Below are 27,920 nucleotides of genomic sequence, written 5' to 3' on the forward strand. Positions count from 1 at the left end.
GCACTTAGCTTTGAGCCTCGGTCATGGAGGAGAAACCAGCCAAGTCCTTATACCTTAAGTCACAGAGCGCTACACCAAAATATGTGGATCCAATAAGATCGGACATTTTCTCTTATTTCCTCTCTCTCGCTTTCCCTTTCATTTGTTATTTTAGTCATCGGAGCTCAAGCAACTATCAGTTTGAAGGTAAATGAGAAAAGCACAACAAAGCTGTGGGCAGATTACCTTACATTTCATTCATTCATTTTTTTGTAGTCGTTAATCCGTACTTAATTTGTTCTTAGCTTTAGCCATTAGCCAACACGCCATGATTTCTACTTATTTCAAGCAGTTAAAATGGAATTTGGATGCAGACAAACCTCCCAACATCATAAATACCAGAGCTTAATTGCAGCTCAGTTGTGTCAGTAACTCATAAGTGGATATTAATTTGCAGATATAAAAAAACAACACTAGAACTGAGCTTATAGATGTATTTATGCCACGTTACAGGACTGCAATTTACAGTTTTCATCCCAACACAATATTCCATGGATCCTTTGGAGAACAGTATCAGTACCTGGTATCACAAAGTCTGCCACAATATGAATTTGATTCGATTCAGGAGCCTGTGATTAATATGAGACAATATCACAGGCCCATTTAATACAATCAGAAAAGTTAATATATCTACTCACACACAAAAAACCTTAAATATGATGTGATTTTTTTTATTCCTAAACATTCACATGCTAAAATGAAATCTCTTCTTTTTAAAATAAGGACAAGAAAATATACAAATATTGCGGTCGGCCCGTCTATTGGTCAGCGTATCTTTAAGAATACAATTTATGATAATGAATCGGTGACAATTTAATTGATATATTAGATCCTTATTGATGTATCGTAACAGCCAAAGTTACATAGCCTAAATCTGTTGTTTTAAAAGCATTTCAATAACTGTATCTATGTAAGGCTTAAAAGAACTGTGGTTATGTGTGTGATCAGGCTACCAGAAGATATATCTATTTTAATGCAGGGTTTCAATACTTTGTGGTCTGTAAGCCCAACATTACTTGCATTTTCTGACCATTGATAAAATTCTTCTTTGAATCAAAGGAAGTGTATTGAAAATACAACTAAAAGAAAAAAATCACATACAATTGCTTGCACAATTTCCAAATACAGTAAATTCTATATTTTCCCAAAGCAGGACCCTTCACCCACAGATATAACCGTCATTATTTTCTGCTCATTTCTGTTCTTTCATAAACCTTTGTGGCAGAGCGGTAGATCCTTTTTTTCTTTACTATGTTTTGGCGCAGGCGTCACGTATGCACATATATATGGACTGTTTACATTGTACTTTATTTTCTGTTACCATATTGTTACTACCAGTTATGTTTTTTTATACTTTTGTATATGATGTTATATAAGCATATAAGCTATCAAGAAATCCCAATTTGTATTTCCATAAGAAATAAATGTTTAGTTTCTTTTTTATTGGACTTTTTTGAGTCATAGAAAATTGCAAAAATATCTGTCTTGTGTTAACTTTTGTGTTCAACCTTTATGTTTAGAATTTCTGCTAAACGGCGCCATCTGGTGGCCAGTAGCAGAGCAACCTGATTAACCCTTTAAATCTGCATTTTCATTGACTTCCATACATTTGTTCCATTTCTATGCAGGGAACTTCAAAGAGTTAGAAATGTCATACATATTACAGACATTTACCTCTTAAACATCCCACTCTAACCGGAGGTTTGGCACATTTTTTCGTTTCCTAGGACTGAAAAGGGATTCTGCAATATGATTTTTTTTTTATTGAAGGAGGAGATGATTCCACACAAATTATAACAGTCCACTTTAAAGCTGGTAAAATTGACCTTTATTTTTGGTGATTTGTCCTAATATCAACAAACAAAAAATCAAAACTCAAACTCAAACCGGCCATGGGGCACACCGGAAGTGGATCTAACGCAGTATCAAATTTGTCAATGTCCAATCAATACTTAAGCTCTTTGGCCTGCATTCAAATATTTGGCAGTAAGCAAACAAAATATTAGTGTCGTCTTCCTCTTTATCCTGGTAATGAAAAAGAAAAACCATACACCTTGGTGCCCGCTTGTCTCCACCTACCACCCGGCGCCCAAACTGCCCAGTACTTTCAAAACAAAAGCATACTCATAGAATTAAAGTGTATACTCTTTCTCAAACTTAATCACATAACGTCATTAACACAATGACAACAAATCAATAAATTACATAACGATAAATAAATAATACCTAACTTTATAAAGCAAATATTGCTCATGGCCTTTATTAATGTTAAACTCATGTAGAAAGACACGGCTGGCTGGATCAGCCCAGCTGAAGCACCCAGACATGCACCCAGTGTGACGACGGAGCCGTCACGCGCTGCTCATGCTTGCTGTCTGAACCGGCCGTTAAGTCATCAAAATCCTCACCTGCATTTCTTTTATACTTTTTGAATCAAAGGGAGGCTTATAGTGAAATGTAATCAGATTTTTGTTGAGCTGAGATTTGACATTTAATAAGCATTTGATTTATGATGAAAGACAGCATCACAACAGAAGTTCTCTGCTTGTAACTAATACAAAAAGTTCACAAGGTGCTCATTGTTCGTACAAGGGGGGATTTAACTCTCAGATTAACGAGAAGATTACTGAAGCAAAAGAAACTAAATTAGACTTCTAGTAGTAATAGCAACTTTGTGATAATTTAGCTGCATATTACAATAGCTAGCTTACTTTTGAATACTTTTAGAATAGTGCTACGATGAATCATGATGCTGCAGAAAATTGAAACCGCAACATTAATGGCAAATTATAGAACCACAGCCTCCTCTAAGTTTTATTTTACAGTGTTTTTTCTGTGCTGCAGTTTGTCTTGTCTGCCTTGACTGACTGCTAAATGTGTCACACTTGCTGTCATGTCTTATCTCAGCAGCTGGGTGGAGTAAAGTTGTATCAGCTCTTGTCTAAAGAGGCTTTCTCACACAGCTCAAGTATTAGATGAACTTCTGGGGAGCAGGTCAGTCCTTTGGAATGGAGCAAGCATTTCATTAACGAGAAGTTACCTTACGAATTTGGTAAAGGCAAAGGAGACCAGTAGACATATTGAATTAATTTTGATTGTCACATGCAACTAAAGTGATATTTATTTGTTTTTTCTGATTTTGAAGACATTTTAAGAAGGTGTCTGCGGTGGTGGAGGACTTATCTGGAGCAGAAAATGGGAGATATTACGCGGGTCTCGCAGGACATGAGCGCACAAGACGCGGAGGATAACGGTCCACATGTGGGAACGACAGGTCCAGATGCCGGGGACCAGATAGAGTGCAGCAGCATCCCAAACGGAGCCAGCAGCCCCGCGGTGCAAACGCGTTTGTACAAGAAGCGCTGGGTGATCGTGTTGCTATTCAGCTCGTACTCCCTGTGCAACGCGTACCAATGGATCCAATACGGGATCATCAGCAACATCATGATGAAGTTCTACAACGTGGACGCCTTCGCAATAGACTGGCTGTCCATGGTCTACATGCTCACCTACATCCCCTTCATCTTCCCGGTCACCTGGCTGCTGGATAAGAAGGGGCTGCGGGTCATGGCACTGCTGGCCAACGCGCTCAACTGCGCCGGGACTTGGATCAAGGTGGCCAGCGCACAGCCACACCTCTTCGGGGTGACCATGCTAGGACAGTTTGCAAGCTCCCTGGCGCAGGTCTTCATCCTCGGGATGCCCTCGCGTCTGGCGTCAGACTGGTTCGGCGCGGATGAAGTTTCCACCGCCTGCTCCATTGGAGTTTTTGGGAATCAGGTGAGTTGAATAATACTCCTGTATTCTCTTATGTTCAGAAAAACCCAAGAGAAATGGTTTTATAACCATTTTTAATGACATTAGCTTTAAGTAAAACAAAACCCAGGGCTGGATTAACCTCTTAGGGGGCCTCGGGCAAATATTTTCTGTTTGGCCCCACTTGCCCCCCCTTTATCCCTCCACACATGTCCTGAGACCCAGAATCCAATGGCACTAACTGCACCTAGCCCAGGGTTATGAATAATACTATAAACTCAATAACAACAATAAAATGCAGTATTTTACAGCTAGATTTGTCAATACATGCTCATTTTTCTGCCTTTTTTGATCTTGTAAATTATATGCAATAATTCTCAAACATATGTGTGAAACAATCAAATACCTAAAAACTAATAACATTCACAGAATCTGGGGCTTTTAGGGGTAATCTGTGTGGTCTGTGTTAACAATCCAGCCTTGCCTTAGCCTGATCAGGACAGACAAATAAGCTCTCAGCTAAATGAAGAAATATATTTTAAATTATTTACCAGAGGGATTCAAGGAAAAGATCCCTGGAGGTCCTTGGACCTACAGGATATATTTTGTTAAGGACAGTCTACAAAAAGCAAAAGTAGCGATGGACGCATGCAGATAAAGATCCACTGGTGGAATGAATGTGTGTGAAGTGTGCTGTAGCAAAAACTGTCATTCTACTTTGTAGCCTGGTGTACCGAGGCAGAGAGCCACGTGTGTGTGCAACATGTTAAAGCTTATCTGCATATTCACTCACAGCACCTGCTTACGCTGAAAAACCTTATCAGAGTTCATGGATTTCTGTTGTGTTAGACTATGTCTATATCCACTATGTGTGGATCTGTTTAGGCACACTACCTCCGGAGCTGGAATAATTACTCAGATCATTTACTTAAAGCTCCTGTGAGGAGTATAACTGGTTATTAAACAGACACAAATGAATAATGAGGCCTCTTTATGGCCAAGAAAAACAAACAGGACCATAAGAGAGAAGATTATTTCTGTAGTTATTCTGAATGCTTGTAACCAGGTCGGTGTCAGATGAAGCCATTTCCTTTTTGTTTTTTTTTGTTTTTACATTTTTCCTACTAAGGATTTGCAGTGAGCAAGACATTTGACAGGTGAAAGTAAGCAGGATAGGATGTTTCATTAGAAAACAATCCTTACATATTTTCAGGACAGGATCAGTGGAAAGATAAGAGGTACCACTTTGTCCACAGGGGTCACCGAATTCGACACAAAATGAAAGTACCCCACCATAGTTTTAAGTAAAAAGTAGCCATAAAAATTGTAAAATAAATCAATTACAAGAACAAATCCTGCATTCAAAATCTACCCAAGTTAAAGTGCACAAGACTTAACAGCACAGTGTACTTCAAATATCAAAGCTCTGCAGAAGAAATGGCCAAGAGGACTGAAACACTGATGCACAAATGCTTCAGTAGCTTTTTATTGCTGTTTAGCTGGTTGATGAAGAGATAGTTTTAACTACAGAAAAATAGTTTGACCTTTAGGTTTGCGACCCATAAATGAGAGATCCCCCTTATCTTGTGTCCCCCTGCAAAGGGTCACAAGGTAATGTGAGGGGAAGATGACTATTACGGTACAAAAGGAAAAAAGTTCTGCTACACTTTTCATTTTCTATAGATAGATAGATAGATACTTTATTGATCCCGAGGGAAATGTAGGCTTCCAGTAGCTTACAAGATATGTGAAATCACACATCTGTCAACCCAACCCCCCACCACCCCTTAAGCCCATAAGAAAAGAATAAAAAGACAAAAATAAAAATAAAGACTATTAAAATAAAGGCTGTTAGAATAAAGGCTGTTTAAATTACAATTATACACTGAAACATTGGGTAGTGGCTCTATTGAGGTAGTGCAAATTTAAACTTGATGATTAGTGCAAAAATGGTACGGTGTAAATGTGCATACAAATTTATAACCATAAATAAGTGAGCGTTAAAGTGTCATAATGCTTTAAGTCCTGGTGTGAATTTATTTTTCAGTCTTCGCATTGTTTGCTTCCCCCTGCCATCACATTATGTATTTTTTGTGAGAACTGTTTTCCTCTTTGGGCACCAAAACTTGGTGAAACTTTATTGATGTGTTTTTTTCTGTAGATGTATCTACTTGCTATAAAATCAGGCAACCTTTAGCTAAATGTAGTGAAGTAAAAGTGTATCTTTCTCTGGAACTAAAGGATGTAGAAGTAAAAAATAGGATGACATGAAATAATCAATCCGCCCTTACTTCTCTCAAAACTTAAAATTTTTCCGTTTTTAGATTCTGCCACCCTAAAGGGGTACAGGGCAACAAAAAAGTTTTAAAAAATGTCATTCAAACTAAAAGTGTTTTAATGTGTGACAACTACCATACATCTGTAATAAAACCCCACATGCAACTAAAAAGTCAAGGGTTGTCTATGGCACTCAATCAGATGTTTTTACACATTGGGCCATTTCAGTGTGCATGTATCATGATGTATCTATCAGGGACATCTAAGAGGGCACTTTTAAGGGTTTTTTAGCCCCAAAACAGGAGATCGCCCCTGATAGTGCTCAAGTACTATATTTGAGTAGATGTACTTAGTTACTCTTCAACCTCTTAAACACTTTTATATTCAGAACTAACTGTTGCAGTCCAATCAGCAAGAGTAAACAACTACAACAACAACAAAAACACTCAGTGCTTGTACCTCTCCCATTACATTTCGGTGACTATTTTCTCCTGTGACAGCTGCTTAATGACGTCATACAGACTAGTAACCCGTTTATTATGACTAAATTCCCTGAGACAACTTCAAATACATGACTTTAGCATTAATATAGAAAATATAAAATGCTTAAAATCACATGACAGCTACTCCTACTCTTCGTCTATTTGTATTTAGGGAGGCGGCCAGATGGGAAATGACGTGTGCGCTACAACTTCGTCATCTTCTGCTGGTACAGTGCGTAATGTCTGTGTGTAGTAGTAAATCAGTGCTGCCGTTCTCCAGGTATGTTAAATTGACGCTTCTTTTAAGTTTCTGTATGGTTTTTGTGCGGAAACGTCCTTTCAGAATTGTAGCATGCTGAGTTTTGTGGCTTTGTTTACAACTCGTGTGACTTTCAGGAAGCGTAATATGATCGCGAGGGAGCCCAGATAGCGACAGTGTTATACACATGGAGCAATAGCAGTCTGAAATGGTTTTACAGTCGCTTTATCTGTCGTTGCCAATAACGCGATAACTCCGCCGCCCACAGATATTGTATCATTATATGACTCCATACAGATGTATCAGGGGATTTCCTAAAATACTTTATTGCATGCATTTAGGGTTGCAGTTTCAGTATCATGAGAGTGTGTTTTGGTTCTCCTTTTCTTCCCTTCACTCATTCCATTCATGGTTTCCCTCCATGCAGGCAGATGTGGCAGCAAGGGGAATGCTGTCCTGCCATCGGAAATTTCCAGACTGTTAAAGTTGCCAACGACGCTCACAGCGCGCAACAAGTAGTGCTAATGCTATAAAGATACAACGCACAACAAGTAGTGCTATATGATATAAACATACAACGCGCAAAAAGTAGTGCTACATACTATAAAGATACAACGCGCAACAAGTAGTGCTACATGCTATAAAGATACAACGCACAACAAGTAGTGCTATATGATATAAACATACAACGCGCAAAAAGTAGTGCTACATACTATAAAGATACAACGCACAACAAGTAGTGCTACATGCTATAAACATACAGAATACTTTAAAAAGTTATTTAAAACTCATTTTCCACAGTGTTGTTCTGATGTGAAAATCCCATTGGAGAGCTAAAGCCTATTAGTTGGCTGCTTTTAACGACAAATATTATTTTTTATTTTATTTTTCAAAATAAAAGTTCACTTGCACAAATTTGTTGTCGGCATTCTTCAAAGGAATAAATCAACATTGATTTGATTGATTTATTTGAGTGCGCTAGAAAAAAACATGATTAAAAATATCTCATAGAAATAATCTGTTTTAATGATACTCCCCTGTTAGCACACAAATTGAAAATTAGACATTTAAATACTTTAGAGCCAAAAGTTAAACTAGAGATTTAAGCATTTTTCATAGCCCGCATTTTTCTCGTCTTTTTTGTTCTGGACATACAGTATATAAAAGATCAAAGGTAAAGCTCAAGCTTTATTATAAAATGAATTATAGGAGACACATAAAAGTAAGGATAATATTTAACCAGGTAATGCATTTAATAGTTCAGTGAAACTGGAAGGGAAGTTATTTCCTTTATCAATTGATTTACCATTCGTCCTTCCTCAATCAATCACTTAGTCTACTGAATGCAGCAAAAACTAGCAAAAAAATGCTTTTTACAAGTTCCCAGTGCCAAAGCTGACTTCATTTTGTGAGTGTAGTAGAGTGTTTGTGAGCCAGATTTATTTGAACACGAAAACCTACAGTTAGTTAGAAATTATTCATCAATTATCAAAATAGGTTAAAACTCAGTTTCTGTCTATGAAATAATAAATGAATGAACTAAATGTTGCAGCCTGAAAATTTTGTCTGGAATATTCGTTTTTCTATGACTGCGAATTGAATGAATCATTTTTAGTTGTTAACGTTAATTCAACGCATGTTCAAAAAGTAACTGATCACTATAAACTCACTCTTTTAGCATCATTTTGCATCAAACTACTGCGTCTTATTTCAACCTCAAATTCTGCTCACTAGCACCTCAAACAGTTGTCTGTCAGTCAAACATGTCTGCACGTCTTCATGATGTGTTCCAACAATCAGTCCTTTTGGTTTTATCATCAACTAGACAGGCAAAGGTCAGAGTTCATAGCCTTCTTTTTCCACGACTGAATCCTTAAAACAGTCGAGGACAGTGAATTCTCTGCGCTCGCCGACCTCATTTAATCATGTCATGTTATCAACTCACTTCTTAAATCAATGCTTTGTGTGTCCCAAAATGCCGTGGAAACAATATTACATGCAGGTTATTGAATGTTGCTTTAGATAAGTGAAGTATTTATTGTGTTTGTGCAGATTCTCAACTGGAAAAAAAACCCTAAACAGAGGAGCTTTGGAGCTCGATCAAACACTTATTTAATTCTTAATTAAGTACAGTTTGAGTATGCATTTAATATCATGCCTGTATACACCCTCTAATCTAAATTAAGTCATCCTGCTTCATTTAAACCCTTGTTTTAAACACAAAGCCTGCGTTTTGATTACAAAGCCAACAGAGCAGGAACTGTGTCACTGTGCTAATACTCTCTGGCTGCACGGAAATTGTAATCCAACTTTTTAAATCAACCAGCCTGAGCTCGGCCAAGACAGATGATGTGATATAAAATGATCGGGCTTTAGTAAATCCAATTAATGAACCACAAACACTCTACTTTAATAAGTGCTCTTTGAACAGCGGGACACAGTCATCTTGTGTTTGAGCACCGACGCATACTTCCTCCCTGCAGCCATGCATGAGCACACAGTAATTCACTTGTTTTACAATGTAGTAATACAAGCCTTACTTCAACTTTAAGTCTATATTTTCACTTATTTGCATACAGCTGCAAGCACTGCATATGCACAGTCTTGCAATTCGTATGTATGCACACCTAACGGCTAGCTTCCTACTTCAAATACCAAACTGTTGATAATGCCTCTTCATTCTTTCCTGTTTAACACTTTGTCAATTTTCTGACAAACTTGCAGTCTTTGCTGAACGGACTTTAGCTCCTCTTTAATCATCTAAGCAAGTGTGTGTGTGTCATGTGCCTAACTTTAGCAATAAAATCAAGTTGCTGTCTCAGACTGTCCCACCTTAGGTCCATATTCCCTGCGCTGCTGTCAAGTGCTAGTTAAATCTGTGACTTAAGCTGGAAGGAGGAGTAAGAAACAAGTCTATCACATGACTAAAGAGGTGTTGACTTGACACCGGCAGATGTCGGTCAGGTATGTGACTGTTGGCTTTCCAACGCGGCTCATTATATTCAAACTGCAACCCAGATCAACTTTAGATTAATCAGAAGGAGTAATAAGCGGTAATCTCCACTTTGGGCACAGCAGGAGCGCTTGTTTATGGTCAGCATGTAGGAAATACCTGCTGGGTGGGAGGGGTTAATCAGGTAAAATGGCACAGTGTTAAGAGGGCGGAGACGTTTTTGCTCTTCCCTGCAGCAGTTAGGAGAACGCTGGAGGAAAAAGGAAGCGTTTCAACATGATCTCTCAGGATGAATTATCTCATGAGTGGACGGACGATTGCAGCAAACCCAGAGACAATCATTGGATTCCTACAAGAACAGAGAGAACCAGTTTGGGAGAATACAATCAGCTGTCTCTGCAGGACAGTTTGGAGGCTTCAGCCTCAGACACCACACAGCTCTTCCCAATGTTTGAGACAAAACTGTACAAGCGGCGGTGGGTCATGCTCTTCGTCTTCGGCGCCTACTCCATGAGCAATGCCTTCATGTGGCTGCAGTACAGCATCATCAGCAACATCTTCATGCGCTTCTACAACATCAGCACCCTGGGCATCGACTGGCTCTCCATGATCTTCTTTCTCACATACATCCCCCTCATCCTGCCTGTCATGTGGCTGCTGGACAACAGAGGTATGAGGGACGTGCTGGTGGTGGGCTCGGCATTCAACTGCATCGGGGCCTGGATCAAGACAGGCACGGCCCACCCCAGCATGTACGCAATGACTTTCTTCGGACAGTTTGTGTGCTCGGTGGCGACTGTTTACATCCTGGGCATCCCGTCCAGACTCGCGTCCTTGTGGTTTGGGCAGCAGGAGGTGTCTACTGCCTGTTCCATTGGTGTTCTGGGAAATCAGGTGTGTCTCTGTTTACCTGTTTGGCTTAAACAACCATAGCAGGGTGTGTACGGTGCTCTAGCTTCTTATTCTGTTGTGTGCTTTGGTTTGGTTGAAGTCTGTCATCTTGAACACGTATTAGATCTGAATGTAAGTGAGTTAAAAACAGGCCAGTACATGTTATCTCATGTCTGCGTCTGCCATCTTGAATGTGTGGCTGTATGTGTGTTCATGTAAATCAGTCTTCCTGAGTCAGCAGGTTGAACAAAGTGAATCTCTATCTCTGTCCGCTTCAGTTTAAAAGCATGCAAAGTTGCAGAACCAAGCACTTTGGTTTATTCATGCTTACATTGTTAGTTTCAGTTCTGTCAAAATGACCTCAAGATTTCTCAAATGACAACACTGTACTCCACAGCATGTCCTTAATTTAAGTTGAGGAGTAGAGCTGTGAAAGTTTGAGCTCATAGTGTTTTAGAGGTAATTTTCTACTTTAATGGATTTTTCTAAATGCTGTCAGTTTAAAGTATAGTATATATGGGATAATGTACAGTGAGCAGGTTGTTATCGCGTAGGAACCCCTTCCTTTGACTCCTCCGTGATAAACAACCTGCTCACTGTACATTATCCTGCTTATTACACAGCTTTTACTTACAAAATCTATCTATCTATCTATATTCATTTTAAAATGATTATCTTTTAAGACATGGTGAACAGGACAGTAGAAAGCAGTGCAGCACCTGACTGAGGTTTCTGTCTCGTCACTGTCAGTCTGTTGACATGTCCTTTTCCATTCACTCTTCGTACTGTGTTTCGTTTAATGTTTACTTCCAGTGCCGTCTTCAGTTTTGTAGCTCGTAGCCTTCAGTTTTTGTTTTTTTTACGTTATTTTTTGGGGCTTTTTGCCTTTAATCGACAGGACGGCTGAACATAGACAGGAAATGTTGTGAAGAGAGAGTGGGGGAAGACATGCACCAAATGATCGGCAGACTGGGAGTCGAACCTGCAGTCAGTGCAACGAGGACTGTAGCCTCTGTATATGGGGCGCCTGCTCTACCACCTGAGCTAAACCAGCGCCCCAGCCTTCAGTTTTCATTTAACCTTTGTTGCTTTGTCTCTTCTGCTTTCTCGTCTTTTTTATATAACAGTTACACAAGCGGCATACTGTCTGCTGTAATGCACAAGACCGCAGATAACCACAGCCGTGATCACATTCAGAACAACATCAAGACCTTGAGTGTGTAATTGCTTTTATACAGTTACACAAGCAGCAAATATTAGTAAAAAGATTACTTTTTCGCTCCACCAACTCAACTAGCTCCACAACTTAACTGAAACTGGACTGTTGTTGCCAAGCAACACAAACATTGTTACATATCTGTATGTTTTAATTTATCATCAACCAGTGAAATAAAAGTCTGCTGTGTGATTCAGAGTAACAGTATACAGAATACCTGGCCGAGGCGGAGTGATACACAGAGTGAAGAGACGCAGTGATGTTCAGATTACTTGGTCGGAACTAACTGTGTATTAAAGTACACCAATATATTGCTAGAACATTTGAAAGCAGTTAGCTGATTCTCATGTAAGACCTGTTAGCTCGTAACATTTAAAAGTTTGCCACTTCCTCTTTCTTTTCACAGGCAACAGGTGTTCTACAGACTTTCCCAAACTGCGAGGAAGTAGAAGTCAGAGGAAGCAGATATGACCGAGTGTATCTCACTCTGATTGTTCAAAGGGGTTTTCTTTATGGTTGCGCGTTGGTGTGTGTGCGTGTGTGCGTGTGTGCGTGTGTGCGTGTGTGCGTGTGTGCGTGTGTGCGTGTGTGCGTGTGTGCGTGTGTGGTTTGTTCTTCCCAGCATCCCAAGCTTAGGGTAAATGAAGTGTACCGTGACATTACAATGAGATTGTGTGTCCATGGCAAGTAAGGGGCGGCTGCGGAGGTCATTTGAGGTCGTTTATCCTTCACTTTCACACGTAGAGCATTTATTAAATTGCTTAGTCATCTTAAAGCTTAAGGTTATGGAAAACCTCAGTGTGTCATTTTCAACTTCGACAATTATGTGACAGAGAAGGAAGAATCTGGCTTATTAGTTTAGCTCTAAATAATTCTTTCTTTACAGGCCAATAAAAATAGTCAGTGTACACTGGAAGGGTAATATATATACGGATACCTTTTGATCACACCATAATCTAAACCCCTCTGATGTTCTTTAACCCCGGAAACCAGCTTTCCCATCGGTTGAAGTTTGTCCTCTCTAACCTGCATTGTACCAAACACTACATGCCGGTCATTGTCACGCATGTTCTTGTTTTGTGCCCAAATCCTGCTCCCCGCAGTTTAAGATAAAAGGACACATTGTTGTTGATGTTGACTTGCTCAGCACGGCTTTATTCCTTTGGCTTCGGCCCCTGAACTTGATTCTTCCAAGTTTTAATTTTACACTTCCTCTTGGCTGTTTAGATATAGTTTGTATTAGAAGAAAGTAGGAAGGATTTTCATAAAGGATGCAATTCTTTGAAGATTAAACAGACGGACAGTTTGTGTGCCAAAAGTAACTTCATAAGAGAGGTCAGAATGTGCTGGGTTTGACACGTTATCAAGACAAGTTAAAGGCTCATCAATTCATCTTGATGGCTGTAACATACCCAGAGGACTGAAGTGTCGCAGACATTGTTCACTGGTTTATTCCTCCTCTAGGAACATGTCTTGTCCTCTTTTGCCCTTTTTGTTCTCAATTTTTCCCTCAGAGTGGAGGGACCGCAGCTGGTGTCCCCTCTGGAATGTTCTTGAAGCATAGCAAGCTGAGGAAGTGGGCACTACTCATGTGGTGTTTAAATTTGGATAGCTTAGTACCCTCTAGTTCAGATCCAGAACTGCTGCTGGACCCTGCAGGTGTTTGTGTGTGTGTGTGTTTGGAGGGAGGTAGTAGGATCTGAAAAGTTAGACTGACATTAGATCCTCATGTCAAGCCTATGTCCCCGCCCCAAATCTGACCTCTTGCATTATCTGTACATTTAAAAAAACTCTATATGAGATGGTTGCGACCACTTTTATACATCACATTATCTTAGATTAGCATAAAGTTGTGATCCAACACAACATTTTCTTTGCTCTTTTCTTCTCACACTGCCGTCATGCTAGCTATCCTCAAAGCCATATTGGCCACCATAATGATTCCCACTAATCTGAGGGTATCTGACAGCAAGTGGAGGCTATATCAAGGGCTACATCCAAAGGTCTGATTGTAAATGCATGGCACTTGTGCACAAAATGTTAGCTAATTAGTCAAGCAAGATGTAATATATTAGTGAGGTTTTTTGACATATTTTGAATGCAGGGACTACAGATTATATGTAAACATCTATTTCTGATGTGGTTACAGTGAGAAACCATCACTCTTGTGAGTGGTAAGCAGTCAAATGCCATTCAGACATGACCTTTTGAACTTTTGATAGCAGAGCGAGGAAGTGTTTCATTATGTTGCCTCTCGTCTACAGATGGGTATTGCCATCGGGTTCCTGATCCCGCCCATCCTTGTGCCTAATGTCGACGATTTGGATGAGTTGGCCCACCACATCAGGATCATGTTCTACATCAGTGCAGGAGTGGCCACCATCATCTTCATCCTCGTGATCATTGGTAAGTCTGCAAGTGAAGATGACTCTTTACATCCACAGGCTCATAGATAGAAGGAGCTTCTTAGTTGCTGGGCTTCTCAGGCAGCACTGCCGGAAAGCTGAGTCTCCCTGAGATGTGCTTTCTACTGAAAACTCCACAGCATCTCGGCTCACTGGAAGAGCGGCTGCAGTAATTGCTGTAATTGTCCACTTTTTGATGAGATGTGTTTTGACACAATGTGAGATACAAGCAAGGAGTCATGGAAGTGTTTTATGTAATCATCTCCCCCTTCAGCTCGGTTAAATCGTCCTTTCTCCCCATGCTGGACTAAAACTCACTGACAGTCAGACAAACTTGGATTTTTTACTTGGACATGTACAGAGGATATCCTTGGTTGACAACCCCCCCCCCCCCAGTGTCTGAACAGGCGATACACAACCAGAACAAGCTCAATGATAGGACTGCTTTTCTCTCTTAGATCATAAACCTCTTATATCCTTAACACTCGTGTAACCTCTTGAAATATGTGCATGTGTTTGTTTTTCAGTGTTTCAGGAGAAACCAGAGATCCCTCCCACCCAGGCCCAGGCTCAAGCCAGGAACATCCCCCCCGAGGAGTACTCGTACACGGCGTCTATCTTGAGACTGCTGCGCAACAAACCCTTCATGCTCCTGGTGGTCAGCTATGGTGGGTCCCTTCCTGCTGCCTTGATCTGTTTATTACTCCACAAACATTACTTTTTATCTAGGGCCACTTCTGATTAATCCGTCGTTTATAATTTCTTAATCATTTAGGCGATAAAAAGTGTGAAAATACCCTTTCAAGGTGCTAAGAGCCCAGGAGCATGTTTAAATTCCATTCCAAATATCTTGCATTTTCCTTCTCTTCATCAATAGTCATCTTTATTGTTCACTCATTTTCTTTCAAATACCAAGCTGACTGCTTCAGCACTGCTAATGTTTCCTATAACTATTTTTACAAGTATTTAATGTCTGTGGACAGACCTCAAATGTTGATCAGAAAAAGTTTGGATCAACGAGACTGCTGCAGGTAAATCTCATGTCTCAGTGGACTCACTTACATCAAAGTTCCTTACCTGACTTTAGTTAGCTGTCACAATATGTAAGTCTCCAAAAAAATACCCATTATAGCATGCTTACACTGACAGTTCATAGCAAGGTTTCACAACATTACATGCAGGTCATACATCATTTCAATGCTGTGGTCGAATGGTCTTTTTTCCTTAGAGAACAAGCCAAACTGACCCTGATATCCTTTAGCACAGGAAACACTGGATCATCCTTTATAAAAGGAAAGAGATGATACCGTCCCAGGGTTATTCGTGGCAGCAACATTTAAAATCATGCACCATTCAGTCATTCATGTAAACAAACAATCAACAGAGCAGTCTGCAGAAGATGTGAGTGCCTGTCTCGCATAAATCTAACTATTACTTTATGTAAATTGTGAAGCATGTTGTTAAATAAGACTTTTGTGCCTGGTATTAAATGGTGTCCTATATTCCTTCTTTATATTTGATTTCCAACCTTTAACCTGACAATGACAGAACAAGTGAAGGCTATAATAATACACAGTCATGATTAATAGTGATAAAACAATAGATACAATGAAATAACATGTATGCAATAAAATTAGTGCTTAAAAAAGGTGTATAAAACATTCCTAATCAAAAATGTTTATGTTTACGTTTAAAGATAGCCTTTTAGCTGCGCTCAGAACCTTTAGTATAAAAGCTAATAGCTCATAGAGGACCTAAGGGGCTGTCCTGTAGCATGCAATTTAAGCACCTTGTTATGAAGTAATTTTGTCACCGGTGTTGTCAACCTTTTATTTGTCTACATGTACTTGTTTAAACTCTTTAACATCTTACTGTTGTGGGCTAGCATGCTAACAATCGCTAATTAGCGCCAAACAAAAAGTACATCTGAGGCTAATGAGAACAAAGCAAAGTAGTGAACCAATTAAAATCTTGAACTTTTTATAATAATAAATAATATGTTATTTGTTTAGCACTTTACAAGACAGGAGCATAAAGTACTTTCCAGGCATGCTAACGTTTGACCAGCATGCTAACATTGGCTAATGACTGCGAAACACAAAGTACATCCGAAGCTAGATATTGAAAAAACTAAAAACTTTGACTGGCATGCTAACATTTTACCCTTTTGACCAGCATGCTAACATTTGACCCTTTTGACCAGCATGCTAACATTTGGTAATTACTGCCAAACGTAAAAAGAACAAGAACGCACAGGTCTGTCGACCGCTTTTAGTCGTCTATATTTGGGTCATTGTTGTGTCAATAGTATGTCCTGTAACATTATGACTTATGGTATTGTAGGTGCAGTCGGATTCATTCAATCGTTTTATCATTAATCCAGGATGGGCTAGGATGTTGTTGCACTATTGAGGTGAAGATAATAGGGATGTTAAAGCATCAAAATAAACGTCTGCACAATCACGTTTGTGGAAACTCACCATCTTTATCAGCGGGTGTAGCAGATATGAGGATGTGTCATCGTAACACATGGACTTCCAGTGCACTGCCTGTGTGTTACATTGATCTAAAGGTCCTTTGAGTTGTCACATTTCTTTGCTCAAAGGTCACTATTTAATGTGTACCTTTGAACCAAAGGATTTTAAGGTGTTTTTGTGTCTAGACAGATCTTTACACCAGGAAGTACTGACTAACCTGTGGTCATAAACATGAATTATTTTAGCTAAGTTATGATGAATCTTAAAGTGTTTTAAGGGGTAACATGAGGTCCGTCTTCCTCCCTAAAGGTGAACTCATAATAGTTTTCTTTTTGTTGTCTGCAGGGCTGAACGTTGGCTGCTTCTATGCTGTTTCCACACTACTGAATAGGATGATCATTGAACACTATCCTGTAAGTCCTGGTGTGTCCAAAACAGACACTCCCTTATGTATTTCATTTACAATTTCCTTCTGTATTTCTTCTCAGTTTGGTCTGTCCTTCTTTACCTCCTTCACCATTCTTTCCTGCCATTCACTCAGGATTTGTACTCAGTGATTTTCTTTGACACTCACAACTATAAAAGAGGAGATGACCCTGACACATATAACTGGGCTCTGGGACTCTTGATTGTTATGTCCCCGAGCTTTCAGGACAAGATAACTGCAGGTACACAGATGTCTTATGTGGTTGTTAGAGTCAAAATGTCGATGTTTTTCCTCTCAGGGTGAAGAGGTGAATGCAGGGAGGATTGGTCTGACTATTGTCATCGCTGGCATGGTGGGGTCGCTCATATGTGGCATTTGGCTGGACAAGACCAAAACATACAAGTAAGATGTCTCCATAAAATACAGTTGAGGGGCAGACATGAATCTAAACTGAGCTTAAGTAATGCTTACAAGCATTTAGGAACCAAAACCCTGTCCTATAAATAAAGGCTAAAAAGCCCAAAAAATAATCTTAAAAAAAAAAAGGGAACCAAAACTCGTGAAAAATCTCCCTGTAGTTTTTCCACAAACCACTGACGTCAGAATATGTCATTCCTCTAATCATACTGCTGCAGTTATCAGATAAACAATTTTGTAGAGATGCCATAAGGAAATAAGGAAATAAATAATGTCCCGTAAACCTCTGTGCAAGGTAACAACACCCTCTTTCGGAATATGTGTTTATTACTTTTTAGAACATACTGTAATACAAACAAACTAACACAGGACATGACACATTAGTCCTTACCTTGAAAAAAATTCTGTAAAAGGTCCCAGATCTTATTGAACACACTTCCTGTTCCTGTTTATGTTTGCTGTTGTTTTGCAGTTGTTATTGAGTGAGTGGGTAATTGGCTGAGGATCAGTTCCGTGGGAGGGAAGATGGAGTTATTGTTATAAAGCTACTTTAAAGCGGGAGTTCGGCATTCTGGACAAGAGTAGACGCATGTTGAGCGAGCGAGAGCTAAGTGAGAAAAGCAGTTAGCCAACTTGTTTGTTGTTGTTTTTTTGGGGACACCTCTCCCTCAGGTTAGCTGTTGCTGCGACAGGGAAATATATCTGGGCTCTGTTGAGCTAGCAACGCACATTGCCTTTTCCTCATTCTTCCTCCATCCATCTAGCTACCCAGCATCACTACAATATCAGTCTTCCCAGATTTATATTTTTTTCGCCATTTCTCCTGACCACAAATCATACGTGGTTACAGACTCCTTTTTCCACACTCACAAGATTAACTTTTTTACAATAACCATTACAAACAAAACAGCATTTTTCATACTTATTGGTAATAGATAAAAAGCTTGTTGCTCTGAGGATTGCTATGTGTGGATCAGGTTCCCAACACTTCCCAAAAGCCTCAGAGAAATAATGAAAAATGCTTTTCCAATACAGTTTACTGCAAGACCAGAAAGAATGTGTCAAATTACTTATTGTAGACTATCAATTGCAGAGTGGTGAAACTTCATTTAAAAAAGCTTTGCAATTTGTCCTAGAATAATAAAGTATTTCATGTAGTCATGTATACTCTTCAAAGTCATTCTTCCCAGAACCTAATTAGCTATATGCTAATGCCAACATGCTAACATGGCATGATAACACTAGCACTCTTGTTTACAATATTTAACACTTTGCTGTAGTGGGCTAGCATGCTAACATTCTCTAATTAGCGCTAAACACAAAGTGCTAATGCGAACAAAGCAAAGTAGTGAACAAATATGTAAATAAATGTTAAATAAAATGTCAAGCTGTTTGTAATAACAAATAATACTTTAGTTGTATGAAATACTTTCCAGAAACAAGTTGATTGGCATGCTAACGTTTGACCAGCATGCTAACATTTGCTAATTACTGCTAAACACTAAATACATCTGTGGCTTATGGGAACAAAGCAAGGTCATAAAAAAATTAAAATGTTTAAATAGCAAGCTAACTTTTGACTTACATGCTAACATTTGACCAGCATGCTAACATTTGCTAATTAATGCTAAATACAAAGTACATCTGGGGCTAATTGGAAAGAAGCTAAGCATGGTGGCACTTATGGGTTCACCATGATTATGATTCACCCTCTGGGGACCATGAAAGGCTATGCAAAATCCCACCAATGAAAGGTTTTTGAATTATTTCAGTCTGGACCAAATTGTTGGACTGTCAGAACAATAAAGCCACGCAGCTAGCATGTAAAAGAAAAAGTCATAATTAAGCTTCATGTCCTTCAAATGAACCTGTAATACTGAAAACTCACAACGACCACTGAAGGGAATTTGTCAAACAGAATTTTTAGTTTTCAGGGTTCACAGTCAGTCCTGTTTGCTGCAGTGTTAGCTGTGCGTGGATGTCTTTTAAGTCAGCCGTTCACAGGGAGATGTCCAAGTGAATTAAAGCTTTTGTTCAAAGTGAGCACGAATCAGAATCTAGCGGAACTGCGTTTAAGATCTGATGTCCGTCTCTGCTTATCTGAACTGACAGGCTTTACTCAGCTGCTCCTCCTGGGTCGCATCTCAGGCCTTTTGACTCTCCATTTCACAGGGAAAAAAAGAATAATTCATTGTTAGAAGTGAGGCTTTCCTATTGGTATCCTATTATTTGATACTATCATGTTTGTTTTGATCCAGCATGTCAATACTTTTTCCAGATGTTTGGTACTCTGCCTTCAGTGATCTGGCATGCAAACTATTAAACAGGAAAAAAGACCCTCGGCCCTCAGATTCCTTACATGCCATGAGGATGCTTCACTGTCAAAGCAGCCAGGCACAGTTGTTGACCCTCACTCTCCTATTGTCCAATGTGAGAAACAGTCAAAGGACGATGTTATATTAACAAAAATGTTATGGTGAATTTCTTTCCGCGTGGTTGTACGAGAGACAGATTCACCAGAGTAAGCCTGTTTGTGCAGGTGGCCTGAGTTATGACAAGAGGGAAGATTGTTTTGGCTGAGTTTTAAGTGAGAGATCGATCTGGGAAAAGATGCCTGCTCTAACACAGACAACCATTACTACTTAAGATTATAATGGAAATAAAACACATGATACTTTTTACTCATTTAATGGTAGAAATTTAGACTTGTACACACTGAATACCACAATACATGACAATTTGAATGTGGAGGAGAAGAGCTACTGGTTAGATGGTGCTCGCAGTCTCATCCTGATAATGATAAAATGGTGTTTTGCTGTCCGAACAGTTGAGACATTGGGTTGTTTTTTAAATGATAATTAAGATATAGTTATTTCTAAAAAGAATTTATAAAATTGAAAAGTCTTTTGCCCTTAAGTAGCCTAATGTCTTCTACAAGTTTATGCGTGTATATACAGAAACCCTTTCTGATATATTATGTTTGAGGCTTTCCTTGATCTTATTGCTGTTCTGCTTCGGGAGGCATGTAGTAAGTGAGCCTTGTAACAAGATTAAGATTCCCAAACTCTGTTGTTAAAATAAAATCAGATTAAACTGGATTTCAAAGTTGATTTGGAGTGTTTAGAGTTACTAGAGTGTTGCACAAACTGTGCATGTATGTGTGTAAATGCATCTTGATTGTACTGCTACCATACATTTTAAACTGTGTCATTAATTTTCTTCTCCTGTCTCCTCAGACAAACCACCCTGGCCATATATATCCTGTCTCTGATCGGGATGCTGGTCTACGCCTTCACACTGAACCTGGGTCACCTGTGGTTGGTGTTTATCATGGCCGGACTTTTAGGGTAGGTTACCATTACAGTTAAACATCAAACCCAGGCCTTGAACACGACATTAACAACCTGTTAGAAATTTTACTGTGGCAGTTAACATTGTCAGCCAATATGTTTCTCACGATTTGGTTTATTTAATGACAGGTAAAACATCTCTGACATTTGAAACCCAATCATTGCCAAATCACTTCCTGTCATATTTGGGTGTCCAAAGGTTTTGCTAATAAAGCCTTAAAACATTCAGCTGCAGCTCATGTTTCTTTGCATTTCCTCATCCAGCTTTAGTGCTTCTTTATCAAAGCAAAATTAACATTCCTTCTCATTTCACAGTCTACGTTCCTTATTCTTACAATTATTGCTATTTGTGGTAAGCTGATTATGCCCAGAGCTGGTTTCCATAGCAAATCCTCTGTCTGCTTTTTATTCTCTGAAACCCAGACAGGATGTGTTACACAGCGATATACACTTGGCCTACTTTTACAATTTTGCAGCTGCTTTTTTAATTCTTTGTTCAGGATGAAAACTACTGCAGATCACACTTTATTTTTGTCCCTAATTTGACCCTCAGCATCTGTCTGCCTGTCGTTCTGTCTGCAGCTTCTTCATGACAGGATATCTACCTCTGGGCTTTGAATTTGCAGTAGAGCTCACATATCCAGAGTCAGAGGGAACCTCATCAGGACTACTGAACTGTTCAGCTCAGGTCTGTTCCATTAGCACGGCTAACTGTGTTAGCTAAGGCTTAACATATAAGATGAGATACATCTGATGTTTTGAATCTCATTTCAGATCTTTGGAATCATTTTCACCATCTCCCAGGGGAAGATTATTGATAAATGGGGCACTTTAGCAGGAAACATCTTCCTGTGCATCTTTCTGCTGATAGGAGCAGTGATGACAGGTAAGTAGTGGTTACACTTTCTCTCTGTTTCCTCTGCACACCTCGCCTGAAACAACGTGCAACAGATTTCCAGACAACGGTGAACATTGGCCTCAGCAACTGTGCAGTGTAATCTATTTTATAGGATAAGGCTGCCCCCTAGTGGCTAAATCAAGAAACAGACTTTTTTCATGGGTAAATTCTTTGAATGTGTGAAGAAGTCCTCTTTTTCATCTATGCTCTATATTAAACATCAGTTAATTAGTCACACAAAAATGTATGTCTTTTTGTATAACCTTTAAAGCCTTTTGCTGGGTACCTAAAGCCACATACAATCCACTAATGTCTCTGATATTCTCTAAGATAAAAACCTGCAACTCACCCCCTTCAAAACTACGTTAGTGTCATAATTTTGTGTCCTAAAACTCTACTAGTGACAAGATTTTAACTCTGAGATTCAGCTGGTTAATACTGTCCAGCCATCTCTGTTTTTAAACTTTTTATTTTAACCTAAAATACACTATACACCATGCACTACTTAAACTTCTCTCTCCTCTGTGTTTGTCACAGGATTCATCAAATCCGACCTCCGACGACAGAAGGCCAACCTGCAGGTTGAGGTGCAGACAGCGAGTGTAAGTACATCTGTGTGCGTTTCATGAGGTCAGAGGTGGGATCTTCACATCCCTGTGGAGAGGGAAGGTGTGAGATGCCGCTCTGTCTCTGGTCTGAATGCTGAGCCCTCACTGTGCAGCGCTCTGCTGCAGGCATGCACAGAAGGGACTGCAGGGGTTGCACTGCTGCACTGGTTGAAACTTTCTCTCTAAACTCACTAAAAACATCCCCTGCTCTCACGCGCTTTTTGCAGAAAGCACGATTCTGCTTTGTCTGACAGCTCTGCAACTTGACCTAACAGCATGTTCTCAGTGTTTTGCAGAAAAAAAAATTCACTTTTGTAACGTCTAAACTATTTAACACTTTGATGTGGGTGCAGTTGACAGCTGTCAAACAGATCAGACGTCTTTAATAATCTCTTTTATAAGTCACTGATATAACGTGATAATAACACACCGCAATCCACTTAAATACATAAAAATCTTGGTTAATTTATCTACTTAATCTGTGATATGCCTCATTTAAAAGTTTTGGCCAATACTTCACGTGTATGTAGCATATTTTAGATTAAAATGTAATGGAATAAAATAAAAAAAGAATACAAAAAAATAAGTAATTTTGAACAAAGTCTCACTCCACATTGCGTCTTCTGCTGCTCACTTGTTGCCTTGTTTAAGACAAGCTTCTGCTGTCTTTCCTCATCCTTTCTCTGTTCATAATATTCCAACTCTAACAGCACAAACGCAGCTGAATTGGAAAGCTTCAGTAATCCTTCACACTAACAGATATAACACCACCACAAGCCTTGTTCTAATAATGAGCCAGTTCTGTTTAATTATTAAAACTTACTAACAATATCAGCTCAGCAGTTTTAAAAAAACTTCAGTTAATGAAGAAGTGTGGGATGTATTTAGATATATAAAACCAAACAGATAAATGTTCATCATCATATTAAGCATGATTTGCTCCAGGATCCTCAGTGCATGTAGCAGGCAGTAATAGTAGGGTATGCACGGTTTGGTGGAGGCAGTGTGGTTGTGGAGGTGGTGTGGTATGGATGATGAGGTGGCCCCTCTGGGCCCCTCAGAGGTGTGACGCCCAAGCTATCGTTCCAGCCTACAGGCTCAGTGTCATCGGTGCAGGACTACGGGGCCACAGCGTGCAGCGGCTCCTGGCAGCAGCAGACTTGATATATAAACCAACAACCTCATTAAAACCTAAACACACACCTGCCAAGGTAGGGCACACACTCTCTGAAGCAGCTATACTACACACAAACACACACTCAATAAACAAAGGATTTGACATTAAATAATCTTCAAAAAACTGTTGCCACTGTTACAAATGGTTACAAACCACATTGTGTTTGAATTTTCAAAATAAAAGTTTTCATTATTTTTTTGTAATCAGCTCTTAAATTAAACAGCTGCAAGAGTGGTACTGTCCATCCTTTGTAACCTCCTGTAAAATCCATTATGAAGATCAAATTAATATTTAAGGACAGTGGATTTCTTGTTCTTGTTCTTTTCTTTTTATCCGTTACATTTTTTAAGAGTTAACTTGACATTTGTGATTAATTGATACATTTGATCTGTGTTAATATTCTGTTGTCTTTCTGAATTCTGTGATTTGTTGAAGGTTTGTCTTTTCATATGAAAAAAACACACATTTTTTTGACTCAAATTGTAATTGTTTCTGTCTTTGTCTTTTGCAGAAAAAATCAGCTGAAGTAGAAGGAGGCGTCTCTCCACCTGAAACCCTGAATGAGAGGAAGTTCTGAGGAGGACAGATGCTCCCTCTCCTGCATAGATAGCCACAGAAAAACTGACACGTCAACACGCTTTAAGGTGCCCACAAGAAGAAGCTGCTGTGAAGAGTGAGCACGTGAGCCTGGATCATACTGAGCAGCCCTCTGTGAGGCTTTAATGTACTGTACTACATGATGTACTGTATGAAGATGGACGCACACTGATATCCCAAGTGCAACTTAGCTCATCCCAAAGCAAGCACGAGTCAATCATGGAGGACGCACTTGGAACTTTAATGGTTTTTTAGTAAATGTTTATTATTTTATTCAAAGTAGGCATTTTACATGTTTTTTCAGTGCAGCTGCAGCTTTAATAACTCCAAAACTACAACACTCTATGCTTCCACCCTCCTTTTGATTAGTGTAAATGTAGTGTTTTTATGTGTCTAATGAGCAATATTTTAACTGAGTGTTTCCTAATACTGGACCAATATTTAGAGTAACCTAACTCTGTCTTTACATTGCTTGATGAGCATGTTAAATGCAGACTGTGCAGGATTATATGGAAGTTTAACTTCTGAACACTGCTGATTTTAAATATGATTGATGCTGTGCATCGGCTCACACTTTGGAAGGTCAGTTTTGTCCTCGTTTTACTGTAAGGGATCAGAGCTTATAGGGATTATTAACTAAAGCATGTCAGAGCAATCACTCATTTCGAACAAGAAAATGTTTTTATGTAAAATACTCTTATATATAGTTACTGAGAAATGTAGTTCATGCAAGTGTTTGTACAGTTTGTCATGTTTCACTTGATGTGTTGTGGCTAGCTCCTGTTTTTTTTAATGATTCTGTGATTTTAAGAGGTGCTAGTTTTTCTTCAGTGGCATTTCAAGGACATGTTCAAATGTTTCTACACCCCTGGAGTTTACACATTACTTCTTAAGGCTGTTAAAGTTCCTTCAGAGTGGATACACAGTGATGTGTTTTCTACAGTACTGTGTTTATCTTTGGATATAATGGGTGGTTTATTATTCCATGTATTTTTAAAACCTCAAATAGCACAACAGGCTCTTGTTTATTGCTTTTGACAGAGCTCAGAGGCCTGAAAATCATCATAAAAAGCGCCTGCTTTAAACCAAATATAAGATCTATGCAGCACAGAATAATTCAAAAATCATGCATAAACACAACTACAGCACAGGGAACATTTTTTAATAAGCAGTTCTCTTATTATTTTAGTAGAAATCATCACATCACAGTTTTAAAACTTTTATAGGACAACATTTGTGCATAAGATCAAAGGGTGTACAAACGTTTCAGAGCACAGAACAAGTAAGACGTGTTTGTGATACTTTGTAATGAAGAGCATAGTTTTATACTGTATTGTCATCTGAGTTCTTTAGAAAGTCATGATTAAAAATGAAGTACAGAAAATGATTGTTTGGTGAAATAAAACTATCAACATTCCCTTTATTACCGTCATTTCAAAAGTTTAAAAACAAACAAAAATGAACTATTTATGGGCACAAAAACATGACACCGACACATTTCATTTCAGAGCCCTCGCGTTCACAAACCTCCTCATATGATTAATTGAGAATGAATTCACTATAAGCCCAAACATTTTACTCCAGTGTAACATACGCTTATTTGAATGCAACTGATAGAACAGAATACAGCTTAGATAGAGATGTATAAAGTCAATCTCAATTATATCTGATGTTCTTCAAGGCGAGAAGCAGTGGTACAATGAGACCAGTGCATCGGTCTCTGGTGGTCATTGTGAAGGTGTGTTCAATGAACCAGAGGAAATCAGACTACCAGGATTCAGTTACGCTTCTTCTGTCGTGCTCCGACTTTCTCTTCAGTCTCTGGAATACACTGGAAACCAATCAGCATTCCTACGACAGAGAAACCTAGAGATACACAAGGAGACGCTGTTAGGATTTTTAAAATATATCTTAACACCTTTTAAAATAAAATATAATTAATCTTTTAAAGGATAATGGATGCAATTTTCCCATAAGTCCTCACTCACTTGCCACGATGAGAGGTGCCATGACCCCGATTGTCAGAGGAGCAGTTTTGTAGATGAATGCTTCAGACAGAAAGTGGCCTAACGCCAGCACAAACGTCCATAATGTGATGTGATACAGCCTGCAGGAGCCAGCGTGACACAGAGTGAGAACAAGTGAAAACTGCCAACAGAAACAAGGAACAGGAATTGAGGAGCTGTCTTACGTTCTGTTCTGGATATCAATGGCACAGGCACAGCGGATGATCGATGACAGCAGCGTCCAAATACCGAATGTTCGAGCCTGGAGACCATTCACTGAGGAAATGGGAAGAAATGGAAAATCAGGGAATGTGAGAGTCAGGAGAAAAGAGGGGAAGAGATACTCGGTAGAAACCAAATATTATAAATATAATATATAATTATTATACTATGATAAATATTCTGTTACTGTGTGGTTGGTATTTCTACCCAATTTGTCCAACCGTGGCATTGAAGTATTGATAAATTGGCACCCACTGATATCAGTTAAAGATGTGCACAGTTCATGCAGCTTCAGAATGCCAAGAATCCAAATAGTTTCGCAACAAAGTTTAAACTACGTTAGCCTACTTTTCAAACAAGCATCTTCTTTATTTTAGGATGCTGGATGCCAAAAAGTGAGCAAACTGCTGAAAAGACACAACTTCAGTAACTCAACCCTTGTGGTGTATGTTTCTTGGTGATAGAAATGTGACTTAAAGGACCTTTTAAGGAGATAACAAATTTTAATATAGTGTGCTCATGCAAAGATAATATCTAATCTGATCTTTTAAATTCACAGTTATTGGCTTTTGCCTCTAAAATCCAGTATTGAGTCACTCTAATATTGAAGACCATTAACTGTTGCTACCATTTGTTAACAGAAACTGTGTATTAGAGTTGCGTTTTGTCAAATTGTTATAGTAGCCTATCAAATCTGACTATCTAGTTGGGATTGTAATTATCCTAATATTGGATATATTATTAAATACATTTTAAGGTATTTTATCACCAACTCTTGGACACTTGACAGTGGTATGATGAGTGATATGATATTTAATGTTTCCAGGCTGTCAGTCAGACCTAGTTTTCTCACCAAACTCAGGTGTGCCTGTGTAGAGCTTCTCTGACAGAAAGCTGTGATCTCTGAAACTCTGCACAGTGTTTCCCATCGCGATGACGGAGACCATCACCAACCAGCTCCGCAGTACGTTCAGAAAACGACTCATCTTCTGCCTGTGAGACGCACCTGTCAGAGAGAGAATTCAGTGTTTTCAATGCCAAATAAACAACTAAAGACTGCAGGACCATTAAAGCGCAGCTGGCTGGTTCTGTTGCAGACAGAATAATAGATGTCGACGATATGATTACTTACTATCACAACACAGACATACTATCAGCTAGAAAGTGACATGAAAGCAATCGTTAAGGTAACCTAACAGCTAACGTTGCTGTAACCTTGTTCAGTGCGAGTCTTTTATGACCAAAAGTATGAATGGGCGTATATTTACCTTTCGGCGTCTATCAAATTACAGTGTGAACATGAAATGAAAGAGAAAAACTAAATAGAAAACAATGAAATGGGACCAAAGCCAGCCGAGTATTGTGTTATATGCACCATAGTAAATATGTCAATCTTGGACTGTGGCTCTGACCAATAACAGTGTTTAAGAAATGGCTCCATCGAATCGTACCATTTATATGAT

General features: G+C 39.1%; 2 protein-coding genes across 6 annotated transcripts; one reads left to right on the forward strand and one right to left on the reverse strand.

Moving 5' to 3' along the window:
* Window positions 1–23: 23 nt before the first annotated feature.
* flvcr2a (FLVCR choline and putative heme transporter 2a) lies at window positions 24–25,646 on the forward strand. 5 transcript variants are annotated; one of them, XM_069661391.1, is made up of 12 exons: window positions 3,035–3,091; window positions 3,185–3,819; window positions 14,138–14,279; window positions 14,806–14,946; window positions 17,101–17,168; window positions 17,481–17,584; window positions 20,836–20,946; window positions 21,532–21,637; window positions 21,724–21,835; window positions 22,385–22,449; window positions 23,545–23,666; window positions 24,144–25,646. In XM_069661391.1, exons 2-11 carry the CDS (start codon window positions 3,235–3,237, stop codon window positions 23,617–23,619), a joined length of 1,509 nt encoding a protein of 502 aa, XP_069517492.1. In that variant the 5' UTR covers window positions 3,035–3,091; window positions 3,185–3,234; the 3' UTR covers window positions 23,620–23,666; window positions 24,144–25,646. The 5 variants fall into 5 exon arrangements, with proteins under 5 accessions (XP_069517487.1, XP_069517492.1, XP_069517490.1 ...); XM_069661389.1 differs by lacking the exons at window positions 3,035–3,091; window positions 3,185–3,819 and adding exons at window positions 6,788–6,834; window positions 10,003–10,660; XM_069661386.1 differs by lacking the exons at window positions 3,035–3,091; window positions 23,545–23,666 and adding an exon at window positions 24–186.
* Window positions 25,377–27,836, reverse strand: erg28 (ergosterol biosynthesis 28 homolog). The gene is made up of 5 exons (XM_069661393.1): window positions 27,726–27,836; window positions 27,311–27,463; window positions 26,421–26,511; window positions 26,218–26,336; window positions 25,377–26,095 (listed from the first exon to the last, which is right to left on the reverse strand). Exons 2-5 carry the CDS (start codon window positions 27,441–27,443, stop codon window positions 26,007–26,009), a joined length of 432 nt encoding a protein of 143 aa, XP_069517494.1. The 5' UTR covers window positions 27,444–27,463; window positions 27,726–27,836; the 3' UTR covers window positions 25,377–26,006.
* Window positions 27,837–27,920: the final 84 nt, after the last annotated feature.

Source organism: Semicossyphus pulcher, unplaced genomic scaffold (assembly GCF_022749685.1).
Source record: "Semicossyphus pulcher isolate SPU_LCO1_2020_fin unplaced genomic scaffold, fSemPul1.0.p SCAF_14, whole genome shotgun sequence".
Classification (NCBI taxonomy): Eukaryota; Metazoa; Chordata; class Actinopteri; order Labriformes; family Labridae; genus Semicossyphus; species Semicossyphus pulcher.

What these genes read in the sequence shown, in the direction of transcription:
- flvcr2a (XM_069661386.1), top strand. Translation starts at nt 24, where the DNA reads ATGGAGGAGAAACCAGCCAAGTCCTTATACCTTAAGTCACAGAGCGCT. An exon ending in TACTGAACTGTTCAGCTCAG is followed by an intron (nt 21,638 to 21,723) that starts GTCTGTTCCATT and finishes ATCTCATTTCAG; the next exon opens with ATCTTTGGAATCATTTTCAC. An exon ending in GATAGGAGCAGTGATGACAG is followed by an intron (nt 21,836 to 22,384) that starts GTAAGTAGTGGT and finishes TGTTTGTCACAG; the next exon opens with GATTCATCAAATCCGACCTC.
- erg28 (XM_069661393.1), bottom strand. Translation starts at nt 27,443, where the DNA reads ATGAGTCGTTTTCTGAACGTACTGCGGAGCTGGTTGGTGATGGTCTCC. An exon ending in CACAGGCACACCTGAGTTTG is followed by an intron (nt 26,512 to 27,310) that starts GTGAGAAAACTA and finishes CCATTTCCTCAG; the next exon opens with TGAATGGTCTCCAGGCTCGA. An exon ending in ATTGATATCCAGAACAGAAC is followed by an intron (nt 26,337 to 26,420) that starts GTAAGACAGCTC and finishes TGGCTCCTGCAG; the next exon opens with GCTGTATCACATCACATTAT.